We start from the raw sequence: 16,204 nt of genomic DNA on the forward strand, positions 1-16,204 counted from the left end.
GTCCAGTCATAAAAACTATTTAATAATAATCACAAAACGGGGAACAACCACAAAGCGCGGCTCACCTCAACTCGAACCGTAGCTCTGGAGCGCCCCCCTTGTTTACCATGACATCAAAGGTAAGTTTGTCTGCACGCGTAACATACCTGTAAACCCATACGGTTTACCCGGATTCTTGCACAGGGAAATTTAGTTTTCAGGTCCATACGGTGTACAGCCGTTTCAATGTGGGCAACATTTTTTGTGTCTATTTGTTTGTGTTTTTTTCCCTTGGGATGGGACTTTGTAGGATGAACGTTGAGATTTATAAGGGAGCACGGGGTTGCCAATAAGGTCTGAATTGGTCTGTAATAAAGTAGCCACTGATAAGTGGTTGACAGATATACGGTTACAACACAACACTTGTACTGTACTCTTTGCTTCTTTCAGTAAAATCACGTAGTTAGTTTCTAACTGCTTAGTTTCTACCTACGTGACTTTACCGAAAGAACCAAAGAGTATGGATTCCTGCAGTCAGGAAAGCTTCAAATCAAGACTTGTACAGTACTTCAAACATTCAAACTGAAACATCTGAACCTCTGCTATGTACTGTACTTAATTCAAAAATGACAATTCTCAAACACCTGAACCCCCTTGAGATTTGGGGGGAGGTGCTGGGGGCTGTCTTCATGGTTACAGGGCGAGTGGCACTACCGGTTTGTGGTGGACGATTTAATTTTGTACTTGTTTGATAGATTTCGCCAGTCGCCTCCACCTGTGGAGCTGTCCACTTTATTTTCTGTGTTGTTTGTGTGAAAGTACAAAGCTCCCTTGAAGATCATCATCATCACGATCCATGGGCAGATAGCCCGTAGGTGTCAACTGCACATTTCGTCATTTGTTTCCCCATTCTTACGTCTTGTGCTAATCTCCTCAAGTAGTGCCAAATCTTTCCAGCACCAACCTCTTCATGATGTCATCGTCAAGTCATTCTCTGTTAAGTCTTCCTCTCTTTCCTGTTCCTTCCATTTTTCCGAACAACCGACATTACATTTTCCTGCTGTTGTTCATCCCACATAATGTCCAAATAGTGCCAGTTTCTTTCTCATCGCTGCCTGCAATCGGTCTTCTTCTGTGCAACCTTTGTTCTTGCTTCTACGTTGGTCAGTCTTTGCGTCCAGCTTAGATGCAGTATCATTCTGTTGCAATACAGTTCGAGTGTCAATATCTTATCTTTGTTAGTCTTTTTCAATCTCCAAGTCTCGCAAGAATACAAAGCTGTGCTGAAAACGCATGTTCTTAAGATGTTCAGCCTGGTCTTGCAGCCGATTTACCTGCTTCTCAAAATGTTATTGAATCCTGCCATTCCTCCTTTTGCCTTTGTGATCCTCGCTCTTCTTTTGTCTTTCAGGGAGTCGTTTTCCCATGTCAGTCGACTTCCCAAATATTCAAATTAATTTACATTCTCAATCTTGCCACTATCTATTATTACTTCTTGCTCAACGCCCTCCATTCCGACACCATTGACTGTCTTTTCCACGTTAATCCTCAGTCCTGCATCCTTTCCTGACTTATTCCACGTAAGAAGACTTCCCTGCAGTACTATTACGCAGCTTTCTTCCATCGGATCTATGTCGTCCGCGAATCTCAGGTTATTTATTCTTTCACCTCTTATATATTTCCCTCCTCTCTCCCTTTTGTGACCCCTAAGTAACCTCAGTCGTATAAAGCACCAATGTGATGAAGAAAAGAGACCAGAGATAAACAAAAAAGTATGTTGGATATGTACATTCTGTTAAGTCACTTATTTGAATCTACATAATTCAGTCAAGAACAGCATACAGTACAAGCTGTCTCTCCAGCCATGGGGAAACAACCATCTGAGGATCCAACCAATACCTTTACTTTGACATACATAGTAGGGGTTACCAAAAAGATTTCCAAAATCTTAAACAAACACAAGATCCAGGTTCGTTTCAACACAGTACACAAAATCCGTGATTTGATCCCATCTGTAAAGGATGTGATTCCTGATATGCAATACCCGGGTATCTACAAACTGAGTTGTGGCTGCGGCAGCAGTTACATTGAGGAAACGAAACAACGTCTCGGACCACGTTCATGAACACAATTCAGATCTGAAACACGGTAGGACCAATACCTTTGCTGTTGCTGATCATTGTTTTAACAAAGTGGGCTCACACGAAATTTACTTTTCCAAGACGAAGGTACTCTGCAAACCCACCGGCTATTATCAGAGATTTGTTCATGAAGTCATCCAGATATATAAACACAGACACAACTTGAACCGAGAAGATGGGTACAAACTGAGCAATCATTGGAAGGACGTTATTAACCAGGTAAAGTCTTATCTGACAGTGATGTTTACATCCTACCTGCCTATGTCAGCTGTTATTTCCGACTCTCTGTGTCTTTCTCTCTCTGTGCATCTCTTTCCGATCTCTACTCCAGTGACCCGGGTGCTGCCGTGGGGTCCACTTTCTGCCCCGCCTCCTTCCCTCCCCTTCTCTCTCCTTCCATGCAGCTGATCTCTCCAGTGCTGCTGCCGTGGTCCACTTTACTCCAGTGACCCAGGGCTGCCGCGGGGTCCACTTTCTGCCACGCCTCCTCCCCCCCTCTTCTCTCTCCCCCCCTACTGCCGAGGCCTACTATATAACCTCGTGCCACGGCAGATCTCTCGCCTACTTCAGCAGTTTTTTCTTGCTGTCGTTGTCCCACCTGATGACGATTGTTTGTGTTGTGATCGAAACGTCGTGCAAAGTATAGTATAGTACACAGTTTGAATATGTTGGGTACATAATGAGTCATGTATATGATTTCGATTGTTCAGCTGATGTATATATTAACCTATTTCGATGACGTATGCGTATGTCATCGGTTTTTCGTGAGATTCCATTCTGATGACATTACGTGCACAAAGCACATCTCTCATGATCGTCGAGGAACCAGAGGCAAGCGGGAAAGCATCAGTCAGGTGGTGATTAGCTGGCTTCACCAACGATTACCAAATCTATAAATATATGTGTCAATAAACCTGCTACCACCCGACACAGCCAATTAGTAAGGTTTTTCACATAAATAGAACATGCTAATTCGTTAATAGTACAGCACACCGGTGTGATGAAAAGCCAAGCCACAACATTTATAATCTGAGTACGACGTTTCACCACTAATTACAACTAGCTTCATCATTTATATATTTACGGGTTCTAACCCCCCCCCCCCCCCCCCAAATGTGTTATTGAGGATATTGGTCGTGAAAGCCAACGTGTTAAACTTATTACCAAATGTCTGCACTCCTCTATGTATGTTAAGATGTCTTTAGTCAATGAATGTTTGTATGTGTGCATGTGGGAAGAATTTGGTCGACCCGCATAAAGCCTGCGCTTGAAACGGCGCTACACTCCATGCCATACAGAAGGGACAGACGATTTTAGTCCACACTTTGCAATACGGAGTTCTCCTGGCAGAGCCAGCTTGGGGCACGGCATCTGCTCGGCTCCTTCGGGAAGTGGGCTTCACAACATTCGAGCGGTCCCACCAACCCTCAGCTCCACAGTGCGGGATTACAGGCCACGTGCATAGCCACCACTGATATCAAGATGTCAAACTGCTACCGCCCAGCCACAGAGAAACGAGGAAACTCACCCAAACGTGGGCCCAAACATCCCAGCACAGTAAAGTGATGTTCAGATTTAATGTTTTTATTCATCACCACACACACATGGACCCTTGACCCACAATAAAATAGTATTCCAATTCACAGGTAACCCAGAACACAATCAAGTAATTTGTGTTAAAGTCAATTTGTTTAACCAGGTGAGAACTCAAGAGACCAGGATGAGTCTCGGCTGCAAGAGTGATTGCTGCTGCTTTTGCTGCTTCTACTGCTGATGGTGAACATTCTGTTGCTGCTGAAAATGCTACTATTATTATTGATGCTGTTGGTACTACTCCTGATGCTAACGATGATGATGCTAATGATGGAGCTACCACTGCTGATGCTGTTGGTCCTGCTGCTACTACTAATTCTGCTGCAGATGACACTTCTGCTGATGCTGATGATGATCGAGTTGAGTTGAATTTGAGTTTAACGAGGTGAGAACTCAGGAGATCAGGATGAGTTTCGTTGACAAGAGTGACCTGGGTCACAAAAATGAAAAAAATCAAAACAAGTCAAACCCATGCCAGCAATGAAGCAAATAGAAATCTCACCCAGAGTCCCGAGCACAATGTGATTAGCGTTCACACAAGTACACAACTGGTACGATATAAGCAATGCGTCTCAAATCATCTACGCATTGCTAAACAGCCTCAGACTCGAGATTGGGTTCACACCGGATTGGTGTCTCACGTTAAGGAGGGGTGCCGCGGTGGCTAGGAGATGTTAAGTCCCTCGCCTGGTATGCAGGAGGTCGTGGGTTAGATTACTACCGTGACAGCTGCTGTATATTTGGAGTTCGCGTTGTCATTATCCCTGTAATAACACACAGTGTCTGTGTTATTAATGCGTGTTTAGACAATATTAGTCGTGTTGTAGTGTAAGGTAAATCGTCACTCGAGATATATATCAGACTTTATTAAATAACAGACTTCAAAGTCAAGAGACAGTTCCAATTTTTGTCAGCAGAGGAAGGCGTTATCCCATGAATCAAAGGTTGTGGCTGGAGGTCAGAAGATAATTCAGACATTCAGCAAAACCAACCTTTATTACAGAAGATATTGGTGGCGAAAGCCCTCCTATTAGGTTTTAAAATGGCTTCTTTCTCTCTTAGCCCTGTAAAATAAACCTAGTTTGTGTGGGTGGAGGAGTCACTCAAACCCTGGTTATGACAAACATGTCATAGTGATGCCATCCCATTCCCACCCCATTCCCACCCCGGGTTTATCGCCCAACGAGCGAGTGACCGCGAGGGGGACGGCGCGCGTCACCCCGTAGTGTCACGTGACGCGTGTTCCCAGCACGCCCGCGGTGGAGCTCCGCCCCCTCGGCGTTGAGCGCCACGCGGCGTGCGGTGCGAGGGACGATGGCGTCAGAGAGAACCTTAAATCCCCCCACTCCCCCCCCCCACAGTGCGCTAACCACCGCACCACAGCTCAACCGCACACTACACACATGCCCCTATATACACTAAAGACAAAGATTCACCGCGTAGCCTTAACAGACTGTTGGGGCAAGTTCTGTAAGTAGCGAGTAGCAACTATGAAGGCTGGCACTGTGACACACGAGGGGGTGGGTGGCAAGCACAATGTCCAGACACACACAAAGACAAAGACACACACAGACACAGGCACAATAACAAAGACACATAAAGTCATAAACACACCAACCCACTCACCCAGACAAATATCCCACGTATATCCTTAACAGACTGTTGGGCCAAGTGTTGTTAGCGACCACCTATGAAGGCCGGCACGGCACACAAGGGGGTGGGTGGACAATACCACGACTGACCCGCCTTTGTCTCCCCAGTGGCGATGTTTCCACACCACACCAGGAACTCATTTGAGGCTGAGTCGACCCTAGGGGAGACCCAGGACCGAATCAGATAATCGGCAATGGTGTTGGCGAACGGGTCATGGGCCTCCCGTAGGTCGACTCAGCCCCAAATTAGTTCCTGGTGCGGTGTGTAAACGTTACCACTGGGGAGACAAAGGCGGGTCAGTCGTGGTGTTGGCCACCCACCCCCTCGAGTGCCGTGTCAGCCTTCTGAGGCGTTTTCTGACAGCACTTGCACCAACAGTCTGTTTAGGCTATGTTTAGGCGTTGTGCCCGTTTCTCTACGCTGCTCACACTCCATGCTCTCAGGACACACGACTCAGATCCAGAATCCTCACTGAGTCATCATCACCACCCCACACACGCAGTGCGGGGTAGAGAGGCTGACTAAACGCGTGGTGGATGCAGTGCAGCAGCTCCATGGAGTCAGCGCGGTAAAACGACAGCAGCCCCGCCTCCCAATGCAGGTGACACCCGACTCTCCGGGGAGGATCCCTCACCGGCACTGAGGTCTCTACACCACCATGACGCATTGAGCAGCAGTTGTTATATTTATATAAAACCCAGGATGAGTCGTTCCTTCCCAGCCAGCACTCGTCACCAAGCCCTTTCCGTGCGATCGTCCCGTACGCGACTCCAACCACACAGCCCCAGGCCGCACCCCCCACGTCCACCTCCCAGTAGTGCTGACCCGACGAGAAGCTCTCTGAGCACAGGGCTTGTGACCAGCCATCAAAGCGGTGTGGGTGATCGGGGCGACGCTGGGAGACAGCGGTCAGCGTCACCGTCCTGAGGTCCGAGGAAATCTGGAGGTTGTTGTGGGCCGAGTTTGAGTCCAGAGTCGGTGAGCGTCCATCTGCAGTAACGATAATCACAGTAGCCGTGGTAACAACAGCACTACTATAACAATATCACTCGTGCACTAACACGCACGTACACTACATTAGAGCAATTCATAATGAGCATTGTTACACAACATAATGCATAGCTAGTGGTGTGATAACATGTAATGACACTTTGTCAGTCCACTGCTGGGTGAGGAACTCCATACACCGTGTGGTTCGTGGGGAATTGTGACCATACTACACCACGCCGGTCACTGCGTGTTGGTGAAGGCAGGCGGCACAACTGGCGAGAGCACAGAAGTACAGCACAGCGGTGCGTTTGTCTGCACTGCCATCTGCTGCCCCGCCACGTGACCCCGCAGCCTGTAGCACCTGCTAGGCAGGGTGGTGACTGCACTCGTGTGTGTGTGTGATAGTGTAGTGATGTACACTCGTGTGTGTGTGATAGTGTAGTGATGTACACTAGTGTGTGTGTGTGATAGTGTAGTGATGTACACTCGTGTGTGTGTGTGTGTGATAGTGTAGTGATGTACACTCGTGTGTGTGTGTGATAGTGCAGTGATGTACACTCGTGTGTGTGTGATAGTGTAGTGATGTACACTCGTTTGTGTGATAGTGTAGTGATGTACACTCGTGTGTGTGTGTGTGATAATGTAATGATGTACACTCGTGTGTGTGTGTGATAGTGTAGTGATGTACACTGGTGTGTATGTGTGATAATGTAGTGATGTACACTCGTGTGTGTGTGATAGTGTAGTGATGTGCACTCGTGTGTGTGTGATAGTGTAGTGATGTACTCTGATATTCTTCGGTCTTTCTGTGAAGTCACGTGGATAGGTTCAAAGAAAAAATAAACTATAACGTTTCGATCGCAGTGCAAGCAATCGTCATCAGGGGAAAAAATTGCAGAAAAGCTCCTGAGGCAGGAAGTTTTAAAGGTTTGATGTGGGTGTAGTCCAAGGGTCATAAGCGAAGTGGGCGGGGCTAGTGATGTTAAAGTGAGAAATTAGCATGTCAATGCAATATCGGAGAGCTGCCTCCACTACGACGAAGCTGCGGAGGTGGCCGTTGTATTGTGAGAGATTAGCATGTCAATGTAAGATCGCAGAGCCACCGCCACATTGAGGAAAACGTGCAACGGTGGCTGTGTTAGTGTGAGACATTTAACCTGTTAATGTAAATACATTTAACCTGTTAATGCAAGACTAGAGATTCGAAAATAACTACTAACATCGGAAAGGTAGGATGGAAACATCACAGCCAGTTATGACTTAAACTGGTTAATAACGTCCTTCCAATGATTGTTCAGTTTGTGCCCATCCTCTGGGTTGAAATTGTGTCTGTGTCTATATATATGGATGGCTTCATGAACGAATCTATGTTGATAGCTAGTGGGCTTGCAAAGTACCTTCGTCTTAGAAAATGAATTTCGTGTGAGCCCACCGCATTGAAAGAATGATCAGCCATGGCCGAGGTATTGGTCCGACCATGTTTCAGATGTGATTTATGTTCACGAACACGGTCCGAGACACGTCGCTTAGTTTCCCCAATGTAACTACTGCCGCAGACTAACTTATTTTGCTGACGCCGGGGTATTGCATGTCAGGGATCACATCCTTCACAGATGGGATCAGCTCTCGAATTTTATGTACTGTGAAAATACGAACCTGGATTTTGTGTTTGCCCATGATTTTGGAAATATTTGTATTGACCCCTGCTATGTATGGCAAGGTGATGGTTTTGATTGGGTCCTCAGATGGTTCTTTCCCAACGGTTGGGGTGATAGCTTTACTGATTGTGTAGTCTGAATATCCAATCATCTTGAGAGCTTGGTGTACGTGTTCCAGTTCACTGGCTAGGTGATGATGGTCGGATATACATCGAGCTCTATGGTGTAGAGTTTTGATGAGGGAATTCTTCCGGGAAGGATGGTGGTAGTCAGATTTTAGGTAGGCATCCTTATGGATGGCTTTCCTGTAGACAGAGTGTCCCATTGAGCCATCTGGTCTCCTTTCGATTAAAACATCTAAAAATGGGAACTTGCCATTCTTTTCCACCTGCATGGTGAATTTGATGGCTAGGTGTATGGAATTTATGTGTTTCAGGAATTGGTTCAGAGCTGGTCGGCCATGTGGCCAATATTCGCTTATGACCCTTGGGCTACACCCATTTCAAACTTTTTAAACATCCTGCCTCAGCAGCTTTCCCGCTTTTTTCTCCTGATGATGATTGCTTGTGTTACGATCGAAACGTCGCAGTTTTTTGTTATTTTATTGTAATTTTACTTGAACCTATCTACGTTACTTTACCGAAAGACCAAAGAATATGAATGCATGCAGTCACGGCAGCTTTAAGTCATGATGTGCTCTCGTGTGTGTGATAGTGTAGTGATGTACACTCGTGTGTGTGTGTTAGTGTAGTGATATACACTCGTGTGTGTGTGTGTGATAGTGTAGTAACGTACACTCGTGTGTGTGTGATAGTATAGTGATGTACACTCGTGTGTGTGTAGGTGATAGTGTAGTGATGTACACTAGTGTGTGTGTGTGATAGTGTAGTGATGTACACTCGTGTGTGTGTGTATGTGATAGTGTAGTGATGTACACTAGTGTGTGATAATGTAGTGATGCACACTGTGTGTGTGATAATGTAGTGATGTACACTCGTTTGTGTGTGATAATGTAGTGATGTACACTGTGTGTGTGTGTGATAGTGTAGTGATGTACACTTTGTGTGTGATAGTGTAGTGATGTACACTGTGTGTGTGTGTGATAGTGTAGTGATGTACACTCGTGTGTGTGTGATAGTGTAGTGATGTACACTCGTGTGTGTGTGTATGTGATAGTGTAGTGATGTACACTAGTGTGTTTGTGATAGTGTAGTGATGTACACTCGTGTGTGTGTGTGTGATAGTGTAGTGATGTACACTCATGTGTGATAGTGTAGTGATGTACACTCGTGTGTGTGTGATAGTGTAGTGATGTACACTCGTGTGTGTGTGAGAGTGTAGTGATGTACACTCGTGTGTGTGTGATAGTGTAGAGATGTACACTCGTGTGTTTGTGATAGTGTAGTGATGCACACTCGTGTGTGTATGTGTGATAGTGTAGTGATGTACACTCGTGTGTGTGTGGTAGTGTAGTGATGTACACTCGTGTGTGTGTGATAGTGTAGTGATGTACACTCGTGTGTGTGTGAGAGTGTAGTGATGTACACTGTGTGTGTGATAATGTAGTGATGTACACTCGTGTGTGTGTTTGGTAGTGTAGTGATGTACACTCGTGTGTGTGTGTAATAGTGGAGTGATGTACACTCGTTTGCGTGTATGTGATAGTGTAATGATGTACACTCGTCTGTGTGTGTGATAGTGTAGTGATGTACACTCTGTGTGTGTGATAATGTAGTGATGTACACTCTGTGTGTGTGATAGTGTAGTGATGTACACTCTGTGTGTGTGATAGTGTAGTGATGTACACTCGTGTGTGTGTGATAGTGTAGTGATGTACACTCGTGTGTGTGTGTGATAATGTAGTGATGTGCATTGTGTGTGTGATAGTGTAGTGATGTACACTCGTGTGTGTGTGTGATAATGCAGTGATGTACACTCGTGTGTGTGTTTGGTAGTGTAGTGATGTACACTTGTGTGTGTGTGTGTTTGGTAGTGTAGTGATGTACACTCGTGTGTGTATGTGTGATAGTGTAGTGATGTATACTCGTGTGTGTGTGTAATATTGGAGTTATGTACACTCGTTTGCGTGTGTGTGGTAGTATAGTGATGTACACTCGTGTGTGTGTGATAGTGTAGTGATGTACACTCTGTGTGTGTGTGTGGTAGTGTAGTGATGTACACTCGTGTGCGTGTCTGCTATACATAAACATTGATACATGGTTGTGGGGAGCGGTAGCGCAGTGCTTAGCGCAGTGATCCGAATTTGATTCTTGCTCACGGCAAACATAATTGACGATTATTGAAATCGGTCGTGGGTCTCCCCTAGGTCGAATGAGCCCCAAATGAGTACCAACTGCGGTGTGTAAACATCGCTACTGGGGAGACAATGGCGGTCGGGTGTGGTGCTGGCCACCCACCCTCATGTGACGTGCCGGCCTTCATAGGAGCTCGCTAACAGCATTTGCCCCAACCCTCTGTTAAGGCTACACGAGGGATCTCTGTCTACATCAACGAATCGGTAGATATTGATAAGTGTTCTTTAGTAATTAACTTTTCGCACGTGTGGTGATTTACACGGGCAACTCATGTTATGCCCTGGTCTGGCTGTCTAATTAAACCTAAAGTTGCCTTTGATTCTGAGAGCTTCAGGCTGTAACACTGAACCCCACGAATCCTCAATGTGTCTGTATCTCGTTGCCTCAAGTATGAATAATGAAACCTAAACATCTTAGCCGTAGCATGTGTGTGTGTGTGTCAAGGACTCACACACAGAATAGCAATAGCATCCTCACTCAATCATACACACGTGTAGTGTTCATAGAGCTCATGCAATAGTGGTTTTTATAGATACATCTATAGTAATTTGCCTTTTTTCCTAGAAAGTGATTTATACGGTCAACCAAGGTCAAGTCCTTGGCTACCTGTCTGATAAAACTCTGAATATTAACACAGAATCCTAAAGGCGCCTTTGATTCTGAGAGCTTTAGGCATTAAGACTGAACACTAAGAATTCTAACTGTGTCTGAGTCTGGATATCGCAAGCCCTTCATAAAGCACCGGTGCAAGCCCCTACCTTGAAAACTGTCTGCGAGTCGTAAAGAACTTCTCAACATATGTACAGTGATAGCCCAGTCTGGCTCTGTGAGCCTCAGGTATTAACATTGAACCCCAATAATCCTTTAGGTGCCTTAGTAGGGATATAGCAGCCTCAAGCATTATTAATCAATAATGAGACTCATTAGACTGCCTTGGTCTGGTTATGGGCATACAGAATTAACAATGCAACCTACTGTATGCATGCCAACGGTGATGTAGTCTGGCTCGAGATGATGACATCCATCACGGAGAAGACTGATACTCGTAGATTAATCTGCTACAATGGTTACTTTGGCCAACAGCATTCTCACTGGATAATGCACACGTGCAATATCAATGGAGTTCATGTAGTAGTGAAATACACTAGTGTGTGTGCTATATATTACTGTCTAATGAATAAATTATAGTCGTAATGTTTATCTTTGCATGTGCAGTGCGGTGATAGGCAAGATTGACCGAGGTTATGCCTTAGTCTGGCTCTGTGAGCCTAAGCTGTTAACTGGGGAACCTAGGACTCATAAAAGTTCCTTAGTTTGACTCTCTGTGCATCAAACTTAACATGAAGCCTAAGACTCCTAAAAGTGTCTTCGTCTGGATGTATGATCCTTGGGTATTAACAATCAACCATAACATTCCTAAAATTACCTTGATCTCGTTTGAAAAAGCCATAAGCTTCATCATTGAACCGTACGAATCCCGCAGGCTGCCTTTGTTTCCGTGGTGCTGATGTTTGCAAGACGTACTAGGTACTCATTAAGGCTGAGTCGCGACCTAGAAGAGGTCCAACATTGGTTCTGAATTCAGCCATGGCCGTGAATCACGTGTAAGTGGCCATGCTTGTAGACCAGTGCACAAACCATCCCATATTAATTGGAGGTTCACTCTCGCTCATGCACACAGCCATACACCTACAATTAGCATGGTTGGCGATGTACGGTGTGAAAGAAGTCCAAGATACATGCATAAAGACACTATTACAAAGGCAAAGATACCCCAGTATAGCCTTAACAGACTGTTGGGGCAAGTGCTGTTAGCGAGCACCTATGAAGACCATCACAGCACATGAGGGGGTGGGTGGCCAACACCACGTCCAACCGCTTTTGCCTCCCTCTTGTCTATGTTTACACACCGCACCAGATACTCATTTGTTTGTATGTTGAACCTCTTTCGCACCGCACATAGCCAACCGTGTATTTACGGCTGATTTTACCTAGAAGAGGCCCAGGAACTGTTCAGATAATGTTGGCCATGAGCGGAAATCTAACTCGAGCGGCTGGATTTGTAGCGCAGTATGCCATCCGCGAGACTACCACCTTCCACACACTCCAATTCATCGATACATATGTAGTTACATGGAACGGGTAACTATGGCGCGTAGTGCTGGTTGCTGGCAGAGAAGGGGATCTGCTGTTGTAGCAGCCCTGTCTGTCAGCAGGTCACGTGAAAAGCCGGAGAAAGGTAAGTGGGGCAAAGGTGACAGAGGGGCACGTAAGGTAATAGCCGAGATCCTTCTAGTAGGTTCCAGAAGACGGCCGTGGCCGATGGAGGAACGAGGCCACGCTGGGTGGTTAAAAGGGGGACCCTGAGCAAGGGTCGAGGCTGTTGGTTGGAGTGGAACCCGTCGCGCTGCAGGATTCTTCGTCACCGTCTTCACCTCCGCTTCGTCGTTGGTCCGGCAGCCTGTTAACTGCCCTGACCATAGCGTAGTTACTCCCTGTCCCTGTAAAGGCTATAATAGAGTGCCTCCTACTATTAGTGTCTCTGAGTGACTCATTACACATATATACAGACACGATTACAAACGCAATGACATACACGCACACGTGGCAAGAGTCCGGGTTACTCACACATGAACGGCAGTAGGCTGACGCCAGCTCCCAGCTGTACGCTGATCGGGGCAATGTCTTCTTTGCTGGGAGATGAGTGTGGAGCTGCCTTCTGAGCATTTCTCCTATGACAGCAGAGCCAGCAGTGACTCACACAGAACGTGTCTTACACAGCATCAAGACGCACAGCATCATCACACACAGCATCATCACACACAGCATCATCACACACAGCATCATCACACTACACCATCACACGCAACATCATCACAATGAATAATCACACAGCATCATCATGTACAGCATCATAACACAAAGCATAATCACACACAGCCTCATTATACAGACCGTGTTTTACACAGAATCATTACACGCAGCATCATCACACGCAGCATCATCATCACCCACAGCATCATCACGTAGCCCATTTTAAATGTGCGAGTTCATGATGAGTCCATACCGGTTTGTCTCCTTCAGGTGAACCTGCAGGAGTCAGACACAGGGGGCGCGAGTCAGTTCACCTCCAGCCACGTTAACCACACGGTGATTGGTAGACGCGATGAGCTGGGCTGCGCTCAGCCATTCGCGTATCCCGGTGTTGTTGGATGTAAACATGGCAAAGCCGTGGACTCGTTTGGACTCGATGGTTCTCATCAGCAAAGCCTCTCAAACCGTTGCCACGGCCAATAGGCGTACGTGGCACTCGACATCGAGCGGCGGTGATTGTGAACCAACATTGGAAATAATGATCCACTGCTGAGGGTGTGTGTGTCTTTGTCGTGTCCGTGTGGGTATCCGTTTGCTTGTCTTTGTCTTGTGCGTGAGTGCGTGCAACGTGAGTGTGTGTGTGTGTTGAATTGTAGTGACTTGTTGCGCCTCTTTCAACAAGCAAAACAGGATCAGGACTCAAGGTAAGTGAAAAGAAAACTGATTTTTTTCTATTTCTTTTACTTCATCTTTTGTTTAATTTACTATACAATTATTTTACAATGTTAAGTGAAAATGTACAGTATTTCTTCTTATTTATGAGTTTAACAATGCTTCAATTTTTTGTTGAACCATAACACATTTCATGACACCGACTGTTTGGGCATTTAAATAGGGTACATTGTTGTGTTCTGACTTGTGAACTGTTCGACTTTGCGAACATGCCTGGGAACGAGTTGTATTTGTAAGTCGAGTACTGCCCTGGCTCGGCGAGAGCTCTACCTGCAGGAACGTGAGCGAGTCCCTCTCCTCCTGCAGAGCGCGCAGGCGCGTGGCTGCTGCCTGGAGCTCGCTGATCTCGCGCTCGTAATGAGCGATGTTCTCCTCGATATGAGACAGCAGCTCGCGCCCCTTCACGTCCACGCGATCCAGAGCTGCCCTCTCGTCCTCATCCAGCGTCACCCTCATGCGGATGAACTCACCTGAGATGCGAGCCTTGGTCTGGACCATGCATTCCTGCAGGGGTGTGGGATGGATGCAATCAATGCATATTCAATGCTATAAATACCAATGTCACATTGTTTTCTGGCTACTCCAAACCTCGTTTGCCTTGCCTCCAGATTATATCTCTGCACTCACATCTCATTGAACAGGTCAATATCTTTTACATATCTAGTTCCTTCACATCTATAATAAAGTAAGTAAGTAAGATAAAAAGTATAATTGGATTCTTCTGAGGAAATAAACACAACATAAAGTGAAACATTAAATTGTAAATCGAAACATTATTTTTCCATACAGTCCCATTATATGGCCTAAGATGCATTCCTAAAGCAAATGTCCCCACCCAAAACATACAAAAAACGTTCAATACAACTGAGATATTCTATGCACAAATACGGAGTAACATAACGACTAAGAATTTACAAAAAATTACCTGTTATTAAAACTACCTCACGTTACTGGAATGTCCATGCTGCTCAGCATAGGCTTGCCTCTCTACGCTCCCTTCACCGCTTCAAATCACTCCTAGCTCAGACTACACACTTCAGCTGCTGTACCTGGACCCAACCCTTATTGCTTTTATTTTTTGCATTTCCCTGATGTTTTTTTTTTTATTAATTCGATCGAACAAAGACGGCCACTGCATCGCACGCATTCATGTGCACTTCTGCGGCCGTCTGGAACGTTCTTCCTCCCAATATTAGGAGGCCACTGGAGCTTTGCACTTTTAAATAATCTAGATTGAAAACTCATTTCTGTAGAACTACTTTTTGTGTTTAGTTTGTTGTCTTTCCCCCGCACCTCCGATTAGCACGATTGGCATAATACAATCATGTTTACTTCACATCGCGCTCATCTGTTCCTCACCATTAATTAACCTTTTTTTGTTGCAATAAGCTTTTTGTTCATTTTGTTAAAATTGTTAATGCTTTTTCTTTATGATGTATTTTCTTCCTGTGGCTCTGACGCATTTTTTGACGATGTTGCCTGTCCCTCCCCAAATATCAGCGCTATATCGTTTTTGTTATATGCTTGATGCATCAAGGATGTCCCTTGCAAAATAACTGGGTAACACGCTAAGTGGGATTTTCTGTGTAACAATTAATATTCAGGGCCATATCACCACGCAGGGCAGTCAAGGCAGGATAGCTACCTTCTCTGTAGACCAAACCTGGAGATATGTCAGTCAGCCTAGATTTATCAAATTTGTGCAGTATATTGTTACAAATTAATCCCTGCCACCTGAACACAGATGCCAATTACTGGGCTGTCCAAGTCAAACCTGGGTAGTTGTCAACTCTAAGTGGAGGTGTAATGATTAGGGAGTTGCATTTTGAGTGAGATATGTATATTTGGTGCGTATACTGAATCAATCTTGCTGTAATAATGCACTCCCAGAAGACCGTGGATACTGAGAAATATGTATTTTAGGTGGAGAGACAAATTTATACTGTAAAAAAATAACCTTGATCCATTTTCTTATTTATATTCTCTGCAACAAATCTAATAATTATGTTAGTGTTGTTTATTGTGATTTGAAACCTAACTATGACCTATATCATTATACCTCCTTTTCCAGTACCAAAATATAATAATAGGGTTTTTCCCCTTTTTTTAGCTGTACGCCTTTTGCGTCATCTGGTCGAGCACCAATTGGGTCGAGGCTCAAAAGAAAGCCGTCCCTTGGTGTAGACCAATCAGTTTCAAGGACAATGCATATATTATCATACAGTGTGTTTTTTCGTTTGCATTTTGACTGCAAGTATTGTGGTTAATGCAGACATGAATCCTCACAAAACGGTTTCAGTGTTGTTGCCAGAAAAAAGGGGAAAACCCT

General features: G+C 45.2%; 1 protein-coding gene across 1 annotated transcript; it reads right to left on the reverse strand.

The window, feature by feature from the left end:
- Positions 1-3,674: 3,674 nt before the first annotated feature.
- On the reverse strand, positions 3,675-16,131 carry LOC142906654 (tripartite motif-containing protein 14-like). Its single transcript, XM_076054911.1, has 4 exons — positions 14,146-16,131; positions 13,397-13,419; positions 12,958-13,061; positions 3,675-6,356 (listed from the first exon to the last, which is right to left on the reverse strand). The coding sequence occupies exons 1-4, from the start codon at positions 14,371-14,373 to the stop codon at positions 5,806-5,808; spliced, it is 906 nt and encodes a 301-aa protein (XP_075911026.1). The 5' UTR covers positions 14,374-16,131; the 3' UTR covers positions 3,675-5,805.
- Between the last annotated feature and the right edge of the window lie 73 nt (positions 16,132-16,204).

The sequence above is a fragment of the Petromyzon marinus genome, chromosome 68, assembly GCF_048934315.1.
Source record: "Petromyzon marinus isolate PM22_M1 ecotype Great Lakes invasive population chromosome 68, UKy_Petmar_22M1.pri1.0, whole genome shotgun sequence".
Taxonomy (NCBI): domain Eukaryota; kingdom Metazoa; phylum Chordata; class Hyperoartia; order Petromyzontiformes; family Petromyzontidae; genus Petromyzon; species Petromyzon marinus.